Source organism: Populus euphratica, unplaced genomic scaffold, assembly GCF_000495115.2.
Source record: "Populus euphratica unplaced genomic scaffold, PopEup_1.0 scaffold110.1, whole genome shotgun sequence".
Lineage (NCBI taxonomy): Eukaryota > Viridiplantae > Streptophyta > Magnoliopsida > Malpighiales > Salicaceae > Populus > Populus euphratica.
Genome location: NW_011499904.1, coordinates 461,779 through 476,850, shown reverse-complemented (window position 1 = coordinate 476,850; position 15,072 = coordinate 461,779). Strand labels below are relative to the sequence as shown.

At 29.1% G+C, this 15,072-nt stretch overlaps 2 protein-coding genes across 2 annotated transcripts; both read right to left on the bottom strand.

Moving 5' to 3' along the window:
* Positions 1–2,526: 2,526 nt before the first annotated feature.
* LOC105133214 (protein NRT1/ PTR FAMILY 5.8-like) lies at positions 2,527–4,868 on the bottom strand. Its single transcript, XM_011037092.1, has 4 exons — positions 4,652–4,868; positions 4,296–4,510; positions 3,509–4,014; positions 2,527–3,429 (listed from the first exon to the last, which is right to left on the bottom strand). The coding sequence occupies exons 1-4, from the start codon at positions 4,704–4,706 to the stop codon at positions 2,589–2,591; spliced, it is 1,617 nt and encodes a 538-aa protein (XP_011035394.1). The 5' UTR covers positions 4,707–4,868; the 3' UTR covers positions 2,527–2,588.
* Positions 4,869–13,301: 8,433 nt separating this feature from the next.
* LOC105133213 (uncharacterized) lies at positions 13,302–14,224 on the bottom strand. The gene is made up of 2 exons (XM_011037091.1): positions 13,823–14,224; positions 13,302–13,721 (listed from the first exon to the last, which is right to left on the bottom strand). Exons 1-2 carry the CDS (start codon positions 14,056–14,058, stop codon positions 13,544–13,546), a joined length of 414 nt encoding a protein of 137 aa, XP_011035393.1. The 5' UTR covers positions 14,059–14,224; the 3' UTR covers positions 13,302–13,543.
* Between the last annotated feature and the right edge of the window lie 848 nt (positions 14,225–15,072).

Sequence of the window (15,072 nt, the reverse complement as noted above, 5' to 3'; positions counted from 1 at the left end):
TTTTTTAGGTTATTGTGAGAGTGAAATTATGTTAAAATAATAAAGAAATTTGAATGGATAATAAAGCTTAAGAGTCAGCCACCCCTGAGAGGGGAAAAAAAAGATTTGATGTATTTGTGTTATTTTTGTAAATTATATTAAAATTATGATGACTAAATACATGGATTATAGTTTTAATGAATAGTTTTATTTATATATGATAAATATAAATTTTAATGTTTTAGAAATTTAATGTCTTTGAGAAATTGATGAACTTAAAGTGAGTTTTAATTGTATAGTTGTATTTGTGATCGAAGTAAGATGTAATTGAATTTATATTTATTTAGATGTAACTAAAATAATATAAAAAAATGAATTTATAAATTTTGGATAAATAACTAAGTAAAATTATAATAGATACTACAATAAAATGAAAAGTGTCTTTTTGGATACAATAATAATTGATTGAAGCTTATCATTTTAAAGGATATTATTGGAGGAGTTCAACGTGTTAGAGGACCATGACATAACTAGACTATAGATAGGTACTTTGTACCTTTTTTTTTTAATTTCTCATCATTTTGTGAAATTTTTAATTAATAAAAGTATGAATATAAATATTGACATTATATATGGAAGAGGAATGATAAATATATAAGTTGTTAGAATTAACATGGATTAGCAAGAGAAATAAATATTCATTATAGAATACTAGATTTTTGGCTTACGAATGAAAATGCCCAATTAATTAGCACTTAAGTGGGTTTGTTAGAAAAAAAAGGTATTCTTAAGGAATACCAAACTACGGGTATCTTATTATAAATGTGAGATTAATTATAAATTAAGATGAGCATGTTGAAATAATGAAAAAAAGAAAAAGAGTATGTATTGGATTGGTGGCTTGATGTGGAAATACTGAAATGAGTTAATTATTTCTCTTAAATATTAAATGAAATATTAACTTATGTGATTTAATAAACGACATTGATTTAATAACTAGTAGATGCTATTCTTGTTTAGACTTTGGGAAAAGTGGACTAGAAGGCTGTGTAATTAAAATTTGGGATGTAATTATAGCCATCTTCAATTTTTGTGGTGTAATTAAGATGTAATTGGATTAGTTTATCAATTAACCATCACTAGTTTTGTAATAGCTATTTTGTTTATAATACTTTAAACTTGTAAAACTAAAGCCTTAATTGAACATCATGCATGTCATTGTATTTTTAGTAAAAACCATAAAAGTAACTTGACTCCTATGTATAATTGAATGTTAGTTAATGTCATGATGTATCATCATCATTATCATTATATAATATTAATAAATGTCAAAAATATTTTAAATTAATGAAAATAAATTATGGATTGATGAATATGATTATATATAACATCCAAGATAATTGTAACAGAAGTGTAGTTATGAGTTGGTGTAATTTATAAATAAAAAGAGTATTATGTTATGATGTGAATTGATGTTAATTCTTGAGATTTTTAAAATATAAAAAATTTCAGTAAAATGATGTTAATTAGATTGTAATACTCATAGATAGAGAGTGATTAAAACCTAAGTGTAAGATTCTGATATATTCAATCAAGTGATTGAATTTTCAAATAAATTGATCAACTACCTTGTCGACTAAGAAAAAACATTACACTGATTTTTAATTTAACATAAAGGAATTTCTACCCAAATGTTAGAGATGTTATAATTGGGTTTGATTATTTTTTTAATAAAATTATTTTAATTTCATGTATTCACTCATGGGCTAATATAGATAAACTTGGGTTAATTTTTATTTTTAATTTATCTATTTTTATTGTCTATTTTTTTATCATATTATTAAATTAATCAAGTTTATTGAATTTAATCAAATTAATTATTTAATTCTTAATTTTTTTTAAAAAAAAACATGACTTTCACTAGAGTTTTTTAATCAAATTAATTTTTTAATTCTTAATTTTTTTTAAAAAAAACATGACTTTCACTAGAGTTTTTTTATTTTTATTTTTTTACATTAAAAAAAACTTGGTCTAGTTGATGGTGCAAGGAGGACCATCAACCTAATAAAAAACTAATTTGAAAAGTAATATCTTCATTAATGAATGTATTGTCCTTTGATCTGAATTTGTTTGCTTTACATCATCAGTTTTGTATGGTGGTAGCTTGCTAATGAATGCTTCAACTTCTGAATTGTTTAGTAAAAGTTGAAAATATCAGTGATGATCAAAGCATTACATAAGTGCATTGTAATTAAGAGACATGCCAAGATTATTACAATTGAATTAGCTTATGTTCAGTATAATTTTGACAAAATGATTTAAAATATTTTTAACTTTAACTCATAAAAAAGGTTATAAATACATTTTATTAAAAAGAATTATTTTTACATAATTTGAGTCAAAATTATTATTTAATAAATTATAAAAAAAATATATCTTACAATTATGCTACACTTCTTGAAAAAAATTTTAAAAAAAAAATTGCTTTGAATATTCTTACCAAAAACTGTTTTGTTTAAAAAGGAAAATTAATTAGAGAAGCTGAAGAATGACAAATTAAAACAATTTATTTATAATTGACAAGGCCTTCCTCTACCTCCTATGAGTTCTCAGTTCTCATTATCCAAAACGCTGCTCCTGCTTACATAACATTTGCAGAAAATGACGTAAAATATCAAGCTGAGAACACTTAACAAGGCTAGAAGCCAGTAGTATTTGTCTAGACGGGCTTCTCTCATGTCATCAGAGAACCAGCTCTTGCCCCCTGTTGAAGATGTAAAATATTCAACGAGCGAGATCAATAGGGCACTCAAGAAGCTTCCCACTCCGAATACACTGGTATACAGTGCAATTCCCATTGTTCTCATTCTGACAGGAACTTCACTGTAGAAAAACTCTTGCATCCCTACAACAGTGAAGATATCCGAAATGCCTAGTAGGATGTACTGAGGTAGCAACCAAAATATGCTTAATGGAACTTCGGTTTCAATTTTCTGATCAACAACTTCCATCTTTTGTCCGATTTCGAGTCTCTTTGATTCGACAAGAGCAGCTATGGCCATTGCTATGATAGATAGGACCATCCCAATTCCCATTCTTTCAGTCACACTGATACCTTTTTCGTCACGGGTAATCAGTCGTGCAAGTGGGATCAGCAATGCATCATAAAATGGCATCAGGAGGATTATAGAAACTGTAATAGAACTTTGTAGAGTAGCTGGAGGGATCTTGAAGCTGCTGCCTACATTTCTCTTCATTGTCATTCCTTGTTTGGTAAAGAATGTGGCAGGCAGTTGAAAGATGACCGCGAACATTAGGAGCATCGACCATATCGGCAAAAGCCTCAATACTACTTTTCCATTTTCTACCAGGTAGTTAATATCGCCGCCAGGCTTCTCCATCAATGCCTTGGCATTGCCTGAATTCTGACAAAGAGGTTTTTCTTGAAGCCTATAAACAAGCAAAAAAAGTAGCACTATTTTAAGATATTTTAAAGCAAGGCTGGGCTGATTGATGATAAGAAACATACTCTAGCTCAGCAACGTCCGGCTTGTTGCTTGACAAGGTGATTCTGCTATTCATTAATTTCGACACAGCTTCCTTAATGGCTCGAGTTATGTCCAGTGAAGACCTTTCAGAGATAGTGTCATGTTTACAAGTATAAATTCTGCTACCACACCAAAATAGTAAAATCGATGCTGTCATTGCGATTGTGGGAATGGCAAATCCGAGTGCCCAGCCAAATGTGTCTTGGATATAGGACATGAATGTGACACCTGCGAGGCTGCCACCGCAAACCCCAAAATACCACCATTGGAAGAACAAACTCTTCTTATTTGATTTCTGCTCATCTTTTGTGCTCGGCAGCTCATCATCGTTCGCAATTTGATCTGCTCCAAAGGCTTGTAAAGACGGGTTATATCCACCTTGTCCAAGAGAAATCAAACCGAGTGACCAAAACAGGTATGAAGAGCTTATATTATTGGTGGGATGCCTTGCCCAAGCCAATGCTGTTGATGTCAAAGCCACAAGTCCCTCAAAAGAAGAAATTAAGAAGGTTAACAAAAGCATATTTACCATGAAAAATCATAAACCAACAACTGTATAAGATTCTACAGTTACAAAGGCAAATGTTTTCAAATTAATCAAGTTCTTGCTTATAAGTGCATCAAATGGTGGCATTAATTTTACAAATAAGCACACAATCAAGAATTTATGACATAATCACAAATGTTTTCCATAGTTGTCAGCTTAATGGTAAATTTGCAGAACTTCAAGAGCAGAAATGAATGGGGGGAAAAACAGAAAGTACTAACCACAACATATAGAAAGGAAGAGGTAAGAATGGTGGAATACCGATCCCAAGAATCAGCAAGGGATGCTACTAGAAGTGGTAACATAGATGTGAACCCACACCAATTATTTACTGTCTTGGCTGCAGCAGAGTTGCTCATCATAACAACATCTGTAAGATAAGTTACCAAATTTGATGCCACCCCTTTGAATGCAAACCTCTCCATACCAGCTATCACTATCAAAGTGGGAAAACCATAATAAATTTAAATCAATTAACATGCTTTCTAGCAGATTCTTCAAGTTTGAGCAAAATACTTCTCGGCTATTCATCTGGGAAAATCCTAAGAAGATGTTCTACAAGAGAAAAATACACTACCTATGAGGAGAAAACATGACCTGTTCAGTCCTTTTGGCTTCTGCCCACTGGCCATTATGAGAAAGATAGATATGATGAAACTGTACGATTGGTAGGATTAATACGATCATGCAAATTGATTATAAATGAGATAATGGAATCCTATTAGGATTCTATCAATCCCTCTAAGATTCCATAAAGACTTTGATCCTTTAAAAAGAACAGGAATGAATCAAGGACAACAGCATTGCATGACCCTCCACTAAACAAAATAGATTCTTTCAGGTGCAGAGAGAACCAAAACTATTGACAAAAGTTCTGAGGCTCTTGGCACACCATGACATTATTGGACACCTCTTTCCAACGAAAAATAAAATCAGGTGGGCTTTGTTTTATGACACGACAAACACTAAAGCAACTCTGAGCGTTTCTGTTCTCATAATGTAATCACTTCTAACAAGCAAAGGTTGAAATCCACTTTCAGTTCGTGAATGCTGACATAGAGGCATTACCAATGTCTGGAAATTGTCGACGTGCATTGATAATGGATGTCTGTTGTTTCGCGATGGATACTCCAATGGTGCCACGTACGCGACACGTGGCAGTTTCGACACTCGGTGCTGGGTGCTGTTGCCACGTAATGTTTCCATTGAATATTTTCTTATTTTTAATTTCAGATTTTGAGTGGATAATAATTGGTTTGGGAACGAGGACATACTGTGGAGCTCCTGGACTCAACAGGACCTGCCACTTCCAATGGAATAAAAAAGCAATTATAATGTAGGTGGTCTCGTGGCAGAGTCTTGAAATCAAAAGGCTTCCTTTTTTAATAATTTCAAGTGCGAAATGGTATAATTATTAAGTTAATGGTAGTGAAAAATTTATATAGTTATTATTAACTTTAGAATTTATAAAATTAATTAAAGTATTAATAAATTAACTCGGATATTTACATTAAAAAAAGGTTAATATTGAAGTTGGTTATCTTTAAATTTATTTTTTAAAGATTATTAGTTCGAGTTCTATAAATTTTAAGATTATTAAAAACTTTTATAATTATTAATTTTAAAATATATAAAATTAATTAAGATATACACAAACTAATCTAGACATTAAGTTAATAAAAAAAAAACAAAAAAAAATTAACTTTAACAGGATAGAACAAAACATGATAGGAAAGAAAAAGCAGTTGATGAGGAGATGCTGTGCGGGAAGTGGATTCCTCCCATGATGAAGTCCCCAATTCCTGATCTGGACGTGTGCAAAGAGAATTGGGTTGTTGTTTTCAAGGATTATTTTCCTATGATAACTTGTTGAGAAGATGCGTTTGTATTCTTACTCCAATCGATCTATCCCTTTTTTAAAAAAAAAAAAAAGAAGGAAGAAAATCGGTGCCTTAATCTACTGAACTGTGGATTAACTATCAGACTTGTTGCCTTATTTATAGTTCCTTTATTGTGTTGGATTTTACTTCATTTGCTGGTTTTCCACTAGATGGCCAACATGATAAGGAATTCCCAGTCTTCCATAAGAAAAAGAAACGAAACCAGGAGATGTAAAGGTTGTAGGCCACATCAAAAACAAATGTGATCACTTGGGAAAGGTTGAAGATTATAAATTTGAAGGACCTAACATTACTTTATGATCGTAGGATGTCGCTTCGTGTCTTCCAATCACAATTTGAGTGTATAATGATTGCTTTACATGGATGAATCTTACCAAGCATGATCTCTTCCAGGGTGATGATTTCCAGCATCTCTCTCGATGTTCTGATGCCAAGATGCTATCCAAGGGGCCAAAATCCTTGAGCTTCTGGCACATCACACCAGCACTAGTGAAGAAATGTTCTGAAGAGCACAACACGCGAGTGCATGGCCTTTTTTAGTGGTTTACCAAGAGAGCATGCGTGTAGTAGCAGCTGTATGCATGGACTGGCGGATGACTAATGTTATTGATGGATGACACGAGTGATTAGTTTTGCCAGCTCATCTCTCTTCAGTCTTTAACTATTGGTGATCAGTCAAGTTCCAAGCGCCATGGCGAATCGCTACTTGTATTCGAAGTCTCAATGTCCAGCTCTAAATTATATATAGAGATATTGTATATGAAAAGGTTGATTTTGTACAAATGCATGGGTGTAGCGCAGGCAGCAGTATCTCTGGGGAAGCGTCCAATAAGCAATGCCTAGATGATTTGCTAGCTTCCTTTCAAAAAAATTAAAATAAAATTAACATGAATGTTTCAGCAGCTCAAGCAGCTTACATGCAATTTAATTAATTTTATAAATTTTAAAATTAATAGTTATATAAATTTTTAGTATCATAAAATAATTTAAACTTATAATAATTAATAAATAAATTTAAAGCCTGAATAATTAAGATATCCCTCAAGATTACTTTTTTATTTACTAGGTTTTGAAGTTCCCTAATTTCATGATGATGAGGAGGTTAACAAAATTCACTCGTAATCTGAAGGGAATGTTTAAAAATTTAGTAGCATTTATTTTTTAAGTATTTTTGTTTGAAAATAAATTAAAATTATGTTTTTTTATTTTTTTAAAATTATTTTTGATATTAACATTTCAAAATAATTTAAAAATATATAAAAAATATTAATTAGAAATAAAAAAATCATGATGACGAGAAAGCTGACAAAATTGACTTGCAATGTGAACGGAATATTTAAGAGTATAATAGTAGTTATTTTTTAAAGGCTCTTTTACTTAAAAATGTCAAAATCATGTTTTTTCTATTTATTTTTTATATTAGTACATCAAAATATCTAAAAATACAAAAAAAATATTAATTTCAAATAAATAAATAAATAATATTTAAAAAACATATTTTAAAAATATAAAAATAACCAGGTGTTAATAGTCGTTTATTCGTGCAATTATGATTGTTTTTAAAGCAAATCGCATCTTTTAAATATTTGGTAATGAAAGAACCACAATATACAATTCATGTGGAACCATTTAAAATTTGTTAAAACTACAGGTTTGCAAAAAACAGCTCTTTGCTGCTTTCTGCAAACCTGCGGCATGCAGTAGAGAGTGAAAAACTCTTTACTATTTATGAACAATAGAGTCATTCTCGCTATTATTCTAATTCTGGTATAAAGTTAAATGTATTAACTCGGGTTTGACCCAGTTAAAATAAATTTATTTTTTATTTTTATTTTTAATTGTATTTTATTTAAAAAAATTAGAAGGAAATCATTTGATAATGTAGCATTTGCAGAATTTGACCGCAATTTTAATTTTATTTTTGCCAGGTTCGACCTAGTTTAAAAAAAAATTAGTTTTTATTTTTATTTTTAATTGTGTTTTATTTGAAGAATTAGAAAGAGATCACTTGATGACATAACATTTACAAAATTTGGTCGTAATCCCAATTTTATTCTTGCCAAGTCTGAGCCAATTAAAAAAATTTAATTTTTATTTTTATTTTTAATTATGTTTTATTCAAAAAATTAGAAAGAGATCGCTTGATGATATAGTATTTGTATAATTTGATTGCAATCTTAATTTTGTTCCTGATGATATTTTTATTTGATGTTGTTGTTCATTTAAAAAACCATGAAAAATATAGTTTTTATTTAATAGATTTTGTTCGTGAAAAGATTACATATAGTTTAATAAAATAATAAAAAATATTTGATATCAATATTATTTATTTCATGATGTAATAATAGAACTTAAATCTATAATATTTAAATTAAAAATAATATACATATATATATATATAACCTTGATTTTAACAATAATTTTAACCAAATATATATATTTTTTCAAAACAATCTCAATTAAAAATATTTGTTATAAAATAATTTTTTTAAATCAAATTTCATCACAATACTAAAAAAATATTTTCAAAAAAAAAAAGGAATGCAAAGTGACAAAAGAGGTGGGATTGTATTAGAAAGAACGCACTAGCTAACGAGGCTAATTGTTATCTGAATTTCTTCAAGTCTTAGGTTTTTTTTTTTAATGTTTTGATTTCGAAACTTCAATTAGTTTTAGTAATTAATATTTTATTTATTTTAGAATATTATTGTCAGTAAACAACAATTTTATATGCTTTTTTTTTTATTTCTTTTAAATGCTACACAAGCAAATCAGTAAAGAAGAGTTGAAGAGCATAAGATGCTCTCCCAAAGCTCTTTCTTGCACAAGTAATCAAACAATGCTAATTAATTGCGATTTCACTGCAAGTTGCCCCTGTGGATCCCAACACTGTTATCCGTGCTTCTCTTTTTCTTTTTCTTTTTCTTTTTTTTTCATTGCAATATTTAATTGCTAAAGATCATCCTTGCAATTATTTAATTGCCACGGTGGCTGTACAATTTCTTATCATCAAACACCATTTAGAAAACCAAAGAAGGTGGATGCTGCAGGTAGCTTTTCTTTCATGTTCATGAATTTGTCTCTTTTCAATAAAGTTGTTATTGGAGATATGATATGTCTTTAGGGTTTTGTTTTTTATTTTTTATAATGATTGCAGGCCTTCATGTGGATATTACTATTATTTTACCTAAAGTAAAACTCATTACTCTAATCCATAACAAAGTTCAGTGATAATTTCCTCTCTTTCATCTTGAAAAGGTGTGCTGGAATTTTAAAATGGTTTTTAATATTTTAATTGTATTGAATTGAATTTTTTTAATTTTATTATTTGAGTTTTATTTTTTATGTTGTTTTATTAATTTTGATCTTTATTTTTTTTTAAATTTTATAGGATTTTATTTTTTAATTTAATTTAAAAAAAAATTTATAGGATTTTATTTTTTAATTTAATTCCTAATTATTTAATTTTAATTCCTTTTTTTATTGAATTTAATCCTCGTATTTATGATTGCAAATCCTTTTATTGAATTCTTTTCTTGATTATTTTTTTAAAAATTTTTTTTTTCATTATTTAATTTCATTGAATTCTAATATTATATTTAATGTTTTTTTTATACTTTTAAAACTCGGCTCGAGAATCAACCTCCGTCATATCATGTCACGGGTTGGGTTAAATAACTGGAGTTATCTTGGTCAATTGGATTTTTTTATTATGGAAAAAATAAAAATAATATTATTTTGATAAAAAAATAATGACAAAAAAATAATCAATGAATTTTAACATGATTTTATCCTAGTTAACCACTTGATTTTTTGTTCTTTTTAATTGCTCATCTTTCTTTTTTTTTATCATTTTTTATTTTTTTCTTTCAATTTTATCCTTATTTTTTCTCAACAAAGGCTAATTCATAAACAATCAAATGTTAGAAAACAAAATTAATAAATAAAATATGCTAAAAAATAAAAGTCAACTAAACCTAACCTTATAAATTTGTGACCTTGTTTATAAGACTGACACCATATTATAGAAGAAAAATCTGAAAAAATCATAAAGCAAAATCATCAATAAACTAAATGTTAAAGGATGAAACAAAATAATAATAATAATAATTAAAAACCTCGATAAAAAGGAATGGTGACTAAATTTTTTTGTTATATTTTTTCAAAACTTATTCATTTTATTTGCTAAATCTTTACAAAAAAATAATAATATAATTTTGATATTCTTGCAAAATAAAAATATCAGTCGATCTGGATAATGTTAGTTAACTTACTCGACCTGTGACCTAGAAGTTCTTGGTGTCAACCCTGAGGCTAGGTCTAAAAACCATGATCAAAAGAATAAGGACTCAATTTCTTCATTAAATTCTCTTTATTTTTTTTTAAAACCCATTGATTTTTATTTTTGTAAAATCTTGACCAAAATAATGTCATTTTACATATTTGTAAAAAAAAAAAAAAGTTATTTGGGTAGCTCTAACCAACCCACCCAATCTGTGACCCAAAACTTGCCTAGAGTCGACATTTGAGTCGAGTTTAAAAACCATAATTAAAAAAATAAAGATGCAACTTCTTTGTATTTTTTTTAAAAACCCATTGAATATTTTTTAGGCTAAGTTGATTTAGGTAACCTTGATCGATCCACTTGATTTTGATTCAGAACTTGCCCTAGATCATGTTTAAAAACCAAGATTGAAAACAAATAAGGATTAAATTTGATATTAAAATCAAATAATGATGGGCGAATTTGAAAAAAAACATAACTAAGAAAATAAATGAAACTAATAGAAATTATAATGAAAAGAACAAGAAGAAATTAAAAAAAAATCAGGTATGAAATTAAAAAGAAAAGAGAATCAATTAGAAGAAGGGTGAAAAACAAAATAAATATCAATAAAAAGAAATAAAATAAAATCTAATATAGAAATAAAATAAAATAAAATGCAAAAAAAATGAAATTAAAAAAATTAAAGCAAATATAGAATAATAAAAACTATGGGAACCACAATTAAAATAATACAAAAGATTAGAATATTTTTGAACTTTGGATGAGTGGAGGGAATAGAAAAGAGATTGGAAAAAAAAGAAATATAACCATCGCCTAACGACAACTTTTATGACAACATGTGTTCTTATTTCGTGTTACATGCCCAAATGATGTGTATAACCTCCACACGTTGGCTCGTTATTATTACGCGTCAATAATTTTTAAGATTTTTTATATTTTTTTTACAAATATTAAAATACCCTTAACCCCACATGAAATTTATAAAAACACTAGAGTTTAAAAGACACCAATACCCCTAAAGACAAAAGCATGTGTTTTAATATCCAAGGTTATTTTGGTAATTTCACTGTACTCAAGAATGGAAAAACCAAAAAAGCCCTTCTGCCAAAGCAAACTGAAATTCTGCTTCCAAGGGTATCTAAGACTTTACACTATCCAATAAAGAGAGTAGAAGATATACATATCCTTCATCAATTCTACAATACCAATTATATCCCATGTGAAAATCCAAAAATGCCCGGAAAGCTAGCATTTGTATCTCTCTTCCAAGGACAATACAGTAAATACGTTGTAAGAATTCACAGTAAATTGTGAGAGAAGCTACAGTAAAATGCGGAGCTGTTTTAGTATTTTGTTAATCGAAAAGAGTGAGAATGATAGTGGAAGACCTGCTTGTTTTGTTCAGCCGCTTTGCAATCAATGTCTTGCTCTTAATTATATTTGAATTCATAATTTTTTTCAACAGCGAATTCTATCACCTCATGCATGCATCATATATATATATATATGGGCTAGAGATGTACAATGATATACGCTGAATTCGAATACCAGCTGCTTGCGTTTATTTTGAAGCTATTTGCTATTACAAACTCGCTCGTGGTGTTTTGTGTGGAAACAAATGGCAGCAGCTAGCCACGTCCAGTATATGGCTGGATGGTGAAGGTCAAAATGACAACAAATTAGGTGACCTAAATGCTGAAAATGATGGCAAGAAGTGGCTGCCATTATTGACTGAAAAAAAACTGAGTGAGAGTGCTGTGAGTGTGAGAGAAGTTTGAGTGGAACAGAGAGGTTTTTCTCCTCCTCATTACAATGTGTATTTCCACCTTTTGTTAATGAAAAACAACAATTTCATTGATGTCGACAAATCGCTGAACCATGTTAGATCTTAAGCGTTGTGTTGTGCCTGGAAAACAATGAAAGATCCTTAAATGTAATGGCTTCAAATTTAAGGATGTTTGATTTTTTCTGGTGATGAAAGGATAACTAATGCCAACAAATATTATATCAATTGTACTCAGAGACCTCCAGATCTTACAATATATAGAATTAGCTGCATATCATGTATTTTGACAATAAAAGTACTAGTTTTTCTCATCCATCATCTCATATTGTCTTCTTTAGCACAAATTTAACTATAAATTTTCTGTTTTTTCAGAAGTTAATTTGTGACACTGTGCGTGTGTGTCTCTTTTGCAAATCTTAGTTTGGATTAACACTTTAATTAGATCATGCTAATATAAGAATTTTCCTTTTTGGACCTTTCAAACTCAAATGTGTTTTGTTTAATTTGTAAGGAAGCCATTCTTTTGACAATATTGAGTTCCATGATCAAGCTTTTGATCTATTTGTAGCCCCGATCAAATCTTTCATAGCATATTTGAAAACCCTTAAATTTTAATAAAATTTCATGTTTGAAATTATTTTAAGGGTCTTGAATTGAATTTCAAATGGTAAAATAAAAGAAGAAAGAAATTCAATACAAAATTAAATAGGAGATCAACCTTTTTAATTTATAATTTGAAAGATTAAAAATTTAATATTGAAATTATCTTTTCTAAAATACCCATATATCTAAATTTTTTATAGACCTTTGAAAAAAATAAAATGAAGATAATAAAAATAAAATAGATAATAAATTAAATTGAATTTTATTCTTTTTTAATTATATAAATTAAATTTATTTATCAATTTAATTCAATTGCAATAATAATAATAATAATAATAATAATAATTTCAAAACAATAATGTATCATGTAAATAGCGCATTTCTGTTTTAATTGCATCAAAAAAGCTCTCCATTTCTTGTTTCGTTCTATGTGTAAATGCATTTTAAAAATGCATTTTAAAATAAAATAAAAGGAAAGAGTTGCCCAGAAATGCATAATAAAACAAATAGACAGAAGAACAAATATGCTCCCCAATTAGTAATCATTTATCAATTAAGTCCGCAAACAAAATACTCTTTTCCATTCAGTCCCATATTTGTCCCTCAAATTTAGTTTGAGGATGAGTGATTGGGTAACTACTACTAATTAGATACAAAACTCAATTGAATTATTTTTTTCATTAGGGATTGAACTCGGTCAGAAGAAATAGTATGGGGGTATACAAAACAAATGTTAGCATGATTTTTTTGGGTCAAAACTGAGCAAAGATAATGGGAAATTGGAACATAACCGAAGCTGGATTGCCCACGCCTGTACCCCAGTAATATATGATGGAAACACAATGATCTTCGAGTTCTCTGGGTTTTGCTTATACTTGCTGGGGCTGTGCTTCACTCATCATCAGAGGGATCAGCCTTGTCGTCCGAGGGATCAGCCGCTTCATCCGAGGGATCAGCAGCGTCATTAGGCTTTATGTCTTCTTCACTCACCTTGTCAAATTCATAGTAATCGGAGATGAAAGCTGGAAAGATGAAATTGGCTATCCCATACGCTAGCAGAAGCACAGCACTGTGATACGTACAAGATAATTAACAGGAGTGAGGGTACCATATAAATATACACTTAATTTCTTGAATCAGGCTTACAATGTGTGCGCATATATAACTAACCCTGTTTGTAGGAGAACTGATAAATCGCGAGGTCTGGGTTCAGAAGCGACTCCAAGAATGAGGGATTCAGCAGTGGCCCTTGTTCTTGCTCTCATTTTTTGGCTATGCTTAGCAATTCTAGCAGGCTCTTTGCTAGAAGACCAAAGTAGTCTTTGTGCCTTCCATTGAGGGTTCTGTATGGGGCTTGAAAGTAAGGGAAGGAGTGGTGAAGAGTGAAATGGAATGCTGCAGTTCATGGTGATAAATTCGGTATCCAAATTTGTGCAGGAGAATGCTCTTCGCTTCAGTGTCTGAGCAACCTTATCTCGAGAGAAAAAATTCGGTCCCTGGTCTCGTGTCCATTTGTCATGGTTCTAAATTTTGTAAGGAAATCTTATCTCGTGTACGTTAGTCGTGGTCCTAAATTTTCTATGCAATCTCTCTATGCAATATATATATATATATAATACACGAAAGATTGTGAAGAAGAAAGGATATGACTAGAAGGAAGACATTATTAGCTCTTAGATTTATTTATTTTTTCTTTTTCAGGTTATAAATTGCTGTTAAATTAACTTAAACCTGAACTTTATTTTTTTCAAATAATTCTAATATTCATTTGGAAATAAGTTTTCTCTTCAATTTTTTTATATTTTTAATTATTTACAAGATAAATTTCTAAGACAGATAAAACTCAAAGAACTTGAGGAGGGAGGAGACTTTTTTCCTTTTTCATCGCAAGGATCAAAAGATGCAGAAATAGATATAGTTTTAGAAAATTCTTATTTTAAAGATCAGATAAATCTTCAAAGAGGAAGAACAAAAAAATTGAGACCACAAATTCTAAGAGAGATACCACACTTGCACTTCAAACACAAATTAATTATTTGAAATAAATAATATTTTCACTTAAAATTTAGAAAACATGTAAGCATAATTTTAAAACTTGAATTCACTCAGCTAATTAATTAAAAAATTAGTCAATTTAGAGTTAAAATCGAGTCAAATTAAAAAAAAAATCAAATATAAGTCAGTAAATTGATCCAATTAACCTAACAATAATCGAGTCAAATTAAAAAAAAATCAAATATAATTCAGTAAATTGATCCAATTAACCTAACAAGACTCAATTATAAATTTAATTGTAATTCGTTGATTTTTTTTACTAAAACAATATTATTTTAATTTTTTTAAAAAAATTAATCTAAATAATTTAGTCAAAATCTGGAACTCGAGTCTTAAATTAAACTGGTTATAGGGTCGGGTCTTAA

Excerpts from the sequence above, each read along its gene's own strand:
- LOC105133214 (XM_011037092.1), bottom strand. The coding sequence starts at position 4,706 with ATGGCCAGTGGGCAGAAGCCAAAAGGACTGAACAGGTCATGTTTTCTC. Across the intron at positions 4,015-4,295 it reads CTTCCTTTCTATATGTTGTG|GGACTTGTGGCTTTGACATC; the intron begins GTTAGTACTTTC and ends TCTTCTTTTGAG. Across the intron at positions 3,430-3,508 it reads CCGGACGTTGCTGAGCTAGA|GCTTCAAGAAAAACCTCTTT; the intron begins GTATGTTTCTTA and ends GCTTGTTTATAG.
- LOC105133213 (XM_011037091.1), bottom strand. The coding sequence starts at position 14,058 with ATGAACTGCAGCATTCCATTTCACTCTTCACCACTCCTTCCCTTACTT. Across the intron at positions 13,722-13,822 it reads TCAGTTCTCCTACAAACAGG|TGCTGTGCTTCTGCTAGCGT; the intron begins GTTAGTTATATA and ends TACGTATCACAG.